We start from the raw sequence: 5,333 nt of genomic DNA on the forward strand, positions 1-5,333 counted from the left end.
GACACTCGACGTCAATAACGTTTGATAATGTCACTAACATTTCTGAAACTTTTTTGATTAATATTTTATGGAATAGATATTCTAGTCACTAAAAGAAATGTTTATAAGATAACAAAGTTTGTAAAACGATACAGTGTGCCCCAAAAATTGGTAGGTATTTTTTTATAACGAATATTTTTCTTACTTGCCTACACGTCTTTTGCTAAAGGTCATTAAAAATTAAAACTACAATCATTTAATTAAAATAAAAGTTATCAACTTCAAAACATTCTCTTTGAGCTTTGATACACAAACAAAAATGCCGTTGTACAAAATGATTAATTAATTTCTCTTCATATTTTTGGACTATCATGTACAATATAATATTTGATATTTGATCAGTAAACTGCAAAAAAGATTTTGTTTGAATAAGTTGCTACGTTACCAATCATTTATATTGAAATGTGACAGTTTCTTATATAGATTCTATGATAAACTAGCATTACTTAGTTTGCGTCTGGAACAGCGCCATCTACCAGGAAATTGGAACAACAAACTAAACATACTCCCGCCTTAAATGACGTGACGTCATTAGAAAATAATAAAATGAATCAATGTTCCAACTTGAACATAATTAAACAAAAAAACAACTTATTATCCTTAACTTCCCATATTATACCTAATGTTTTCACGCTCTCTTTGCGTTTTATTTCGACTGTCTGCGTTTCTTCTCTCTTTTCTTGCTTGTCTAATGCTGTCATAAACTCTTCGCTATTCGAACACCACTTCTTTAGTGTGAATCCTCCAGAAATTAAAATTTGTGTAACTTGTTTTTGAATTTCTATAGCCTCTTTTTCTTCGTCTGTACCTGAGAGCAAATCATCCATATAGAAATCTCGTAGTATCATCTTCTGAGCTTCTGGGTAGTCCGATCCTTCATCCTTTGCTGTTTGCCTTAAAGTTTTTATTGCCAGATAAGGTGCACAGGATGTTCCGAATGTAACAGTTAAGAGTTTGAAGTCTTCAATGGGTCCCTTTGGATCTGGTCTCCATACAATTCTCTGGTAATTTGTGTGTTCATCTTTTACTCGTATCTGTCTATACATCTTCTCCACGTCGGCAACAAATGCTATCTTGTATGTTCTCCATCTAATGAGAATGGCTCGTAGATCTTCTAACAATGGGGGTCCGATTAATAACTCGTCATTCAAGGATACCCCGTCGCTTCCCTTGCATGAAGCATCATAGACTACCCTTAATTTGCTCGTTTCTCGCTCCAATTTAATCACAGCGTGATGGGGGAGCCACACGCCATTTTCTTCTTCATCTTTGGTTTCTATTTTCTTCATGTGGTTTAGCGTCATGTACTCTTCTAGAACTTTGTTGTATTCTTCTAATAGGTGAGGTTTACTTTTAAGTCTGTTCTCTGTAGACTTCCAGCGCTTCAGTGCAATCTCTCGGCTGTTAGATGGAAGAACTGGTGGCTCGTGTTTCATTGGCAGATCTACTATGTAACGTCCGTCTTCGTCTCTAGTGGTAGTTTTCTCATATATTTCTTCTACTTTGATCTCTTCTGCTGTTAGCTTGTGTTTCTCTTCATCCATTGTCTCTAGCTCCCAGAATCTCTTTAGCATATAATTTAACTCGACATTTAAATGCATACTAATGAATGGTTTCTCTTCTCGCTCTCGTTCTATTCCGACTGTGACTTTTCCGGATATTATCCATCCCAAATGGGTTTGTAAAGCTATGGGAGAGCCTGGAACGCCTTTGATCAGACCAGGCTGTATCATCTCGTTGTAAACTTCTACTCCCAATAGAATATCTATAGAACTTGGTTGGTGGTAAGTCGGATCGGCTAGTTGTAAATCTCTTAGATGAACCCAGTTATCGATAGTAAGTTTCTCTGAAGGCATGATGTTTGTGACTCGCTTTACTATGTAAGTTGTCATACTCATTTTCTTTTCAGGATTAAGACGTGATGATATCTCGATATCAGCAGCAAATCGGATGGGTGTGCTCATCTGATCAAGACCCGATACGTTTCCGTTCACGCGCTTTCTCTTAAGGCCCATAGTTTGAGCTGCAGACTCGTTCAGGAAAGACTCTTGAGAACATGGGTCTAACAAGGCTCTTAATACGAATTCTCTTCCTTGGTGGTTCGCCACGTTAATTTGGGCTGTAGATAACAATCCTGTCATGCTTCCTGTTGTTAGATGGGCAACTATCTCTCTCTTATATCTCGTGTCTTGCTTGGGTTCTTGTTTAGAGTCTTTCTCTCGATTGCATTCTTTGTTTTCTCTCTCTTGTTTTGTTTCTTCTTTGTGCTCTTTCTCTTTGGATTGGTACGTATTGTTGTGCAACAATGTGTGATGTCTTCTTCCGCACTTTTGACATGAGAACTTGCTTTTACAGAATCGGACAGCATGACCAGGGATTAGGCAGTTAAAGCAAAGTTGCTGGTTTTGAATGAACTCTGTTTTCTTTTCAAGTGTAAGCTCTTGGAACTCTTTGCATTGATTCAAGTAATGGTTCTGCTTACAAAATCCACACTTGATGGCTGGTGACACGTGAAATGACTTAGACTCGACAGTGAAGTTATTATCTCTCTGGGTGCTTCGGTAGGTACTCTTCATGTTCATGTTCGTTGTTTGGCTAGGTTGCATCATCTCTAAAACTCGGAATCTCTTTTCTAAGAACTTTTGGAACATGACCATGTTAGGTAACTCTGTGAGGTTCAGATTACTTGCTTCTTCTTCCCACTCTTTATGTGTTTCAACGTCTAACTTCTCAACAATGATGTATATAATAAGTGTATCCCATGAACTTGTATTAATGTTTTGTACTTTCAACTTGTTAAGACACTCCATAGTTGTATCTAATATCTCTCGAATCGCTTTAGCAGTGCCCGCGTGAATTTTCTTTTGATTCATCAACTTGCTTAAGATTGAATTAATAATGACTCTCTTGTTGTTATACCTGTTCTGTAGCGTGAGCCATGCCAATTCGTAGTTTGTTTCAGTGACAGCTAGATGATCCAACAGTTGGGCAGGTTCTCCAGACAAGTAGCTTTTTAAATAATGCAACTTTTGAACACTGCTCAAGTTTTGTTTGTTGTGAATGAGTGACGTAAACATATCGTAAAACGAAGTCCAATCTTGGTAGTTACCGGTAAACTTCGCTATATCTATTTTCGGTAGCTTCACGTCATCACTGTTGGTGCTTGGTGTTGGATTAGTGCTGCTCGTGCACGGCGTAGTACCCTCTAGCATGTCCGTCATCTCTGCTTTCAAATCAATGAACATTTCCTCGCACGCTGAATACACATCTTCTTTGAAATATTCGTATTTCGCTTTGTCTGAAGGTGTTGATATTTTTATCAAGGCTCGATTATTTGCTACGAACTGACTAAAATAATTTTCTATGGATTCTTTTCGTGTCTTGATGTACCCTCTTGTTAATCTCGCTTTTGGTGTTTTCTTGAAGTTCGCTTGCGCTTTGAGAATTAATTCACAAATATTTTCTTGCTCAGCTATTAATCCCGGTAATTCTTGAGACATTTTGAGATATTATTCTTGAAAATTAGTAAAATTCACAGCGAAATCTTGATTGTTTTGTTTGACGTGAAAATTTTTTGACGTGATTCTATTTCCGAAATCTTATTTTTCCAAATCCATAAAATCCAATCTAGTAAATATAGCTGATTTAAAGCGGCGATTTTTCTGCGTTGACTCGTAGGCTTGTAAATATAACTTATTTATTTTATCTTCTCGAAATCTTGAATTTTAATTTTGTAATATTGTTGACAATTTTGACGTTTGGTTTCTGAAATTACTTCTAGATGCTGTATATCACTGACCCTTTACTTTGATTTTAGACTCTACACTACTGTACTTTAAGATCACTTTCGAATGCACTGTCTTTGTCACTTAAGTCACTTCGCTTCTACAGTTCGAAGGACCACTTTGTTTGAATAAGTTGCTACGTTACCAATCATTTATATTGAAATGTGACAGTTTCTTATATAGATTCTATGATAAACTAGCATTACTTAGTTTGCGTCTGGAACAATTTTAATTAATTTCTTAGTTTTAATTATTTATTCAGAAGTTTTAATAGCTGAAATCGATATAGTAAATTATTTATTCCGATAGCAATACGTGGCAATACAGAGCAAAGTACTCATTAAATAAAACACAGCATATGATATATTTACACTACACAATATGATTCCAAAGCAAATAACATATATACAATAGGTAAACTAAGAAAATAAGGAATATCACAATACAACAGTCAAAAATCTTAAACCATTTAAGAGTGATGTTAGTAAATTATTGGAGGGACAAGGGCATAACTTCGTGGCACGTAGACTACCTTCTCCAATTTTGAGTACAACAGATAGTTGAAATACAACACAAACACGGCATTTAGATAATTCACAACACACATGGGTGGATTTGACGTCACTGATGTCCTAGGAGTACTCCTTTCAAATAAAAATTTTAGGATGTGGAGTGCGTACATTTTGGGTGCACTTGTGATGGGTATTTTTTTTCACTGGCGGTTGAACGAGGAGAGGCGGGATATAGGAAAGGATGTTGCCATAGTTATATGCAATATAAAAAGGTGCGTTCCAGTAGTACTTATAATCGCTATTTCAACAAAGAGCAACTCGAATTGTCGACTGCTAGCGTATTTCGGATCGGTTTGACTCCTTGGCGATGCGTGGAGATGTGGCCTTGCTCTGCATTTTCTATCGCATGTATAACGGGGACTGCGCCGATAGATTGTTCGGATTAATCCCTGCCGCTTCTTTTCGCCATCACCCTACGCGACATTTCCATCCTCACCACTTAGATGGTTGGCAATCCTCAACTGAGCGTTTTCCCAGAAACTTGCTGCCTCGCACAGCTAAACTGTGGAATGAACTGGCGCTTGCGGTATTTTCGGACCGATACGACCTTCAAACCTCCTAGAAAAGAGCGTACTCCCATCTTAAAGGCCGGCAACCCCTCTGGTGTTGCGGCTGTCCATGGGCGGCGGTAATCGCTTACCATCCGGTGATCGGTCTGCTCGTTAGCTTTATTAAAAAAAGTATATGTGATATCAAAAGAAACTTAGATTAAATATTAAATGTATGAAATAGTCATAATAGCGCAGCCAATTATTAAGTATTATCTATAAGGGTGTAGCGAAATAGTAAACCCATAGTTTAAAAAAAAAACATTAAAATGGACTATAAACTAAATAGAAGTAAAAGTAAACAAAAAGAAAGACACAAAAACTAATCAAACAACCCGTCCCGAGCCCTCCCAGACGCAAAGGTGCCCATCACGCTCGCCGCGTTGCCA

The 5,333-nt window shown here is 37.3% G+C and overlaps 1 protein-coding gene across 1 annotated transcript; it reads right to left on the reverse strand.

The window, feature by feature from the left end:
* Positions 1–590: 590 nt before the first annotated feature.
* On the reverse strand, positions 591–3,539 carry LOC133527172 (uncharacterized). Its single transcript, XM_061864064.1, has one exon. It carries the CDS (start codon positions 3,537–3,539, stop codon positions 591–593), a length of 2,949 nt encoding a protein of 982 aa, XP_061720048.1.
* Positions 3,540–5,333: the final 1,794 nt, after the last annotated feature.

The sequence above is a fragment of the Cydia pomonella genome, chromosome 17 (genome assembly GCF_033807575.1).
Source record: "Cydia pomonella isolate Wapato2018A chromosome 17, ilCydPomo1, whole genome shotgun sequence".
Lineage (NCBI taxonomy): Eukaryota > Metazoa > Arthropoda > Insecta > Lepidoptera > Tortricidae > Cydia > Cydia pomonella.

What these genes read in the sequence shown, in the direction of transcription:
- LOC133527172 (XM_061864064.1), bottom strand. Translation starts at nt 3,539, where the DNA reads ATGTCTCAAGAATTACCGGGATTAATAGCTGAGCAAGAAAATATTTGT.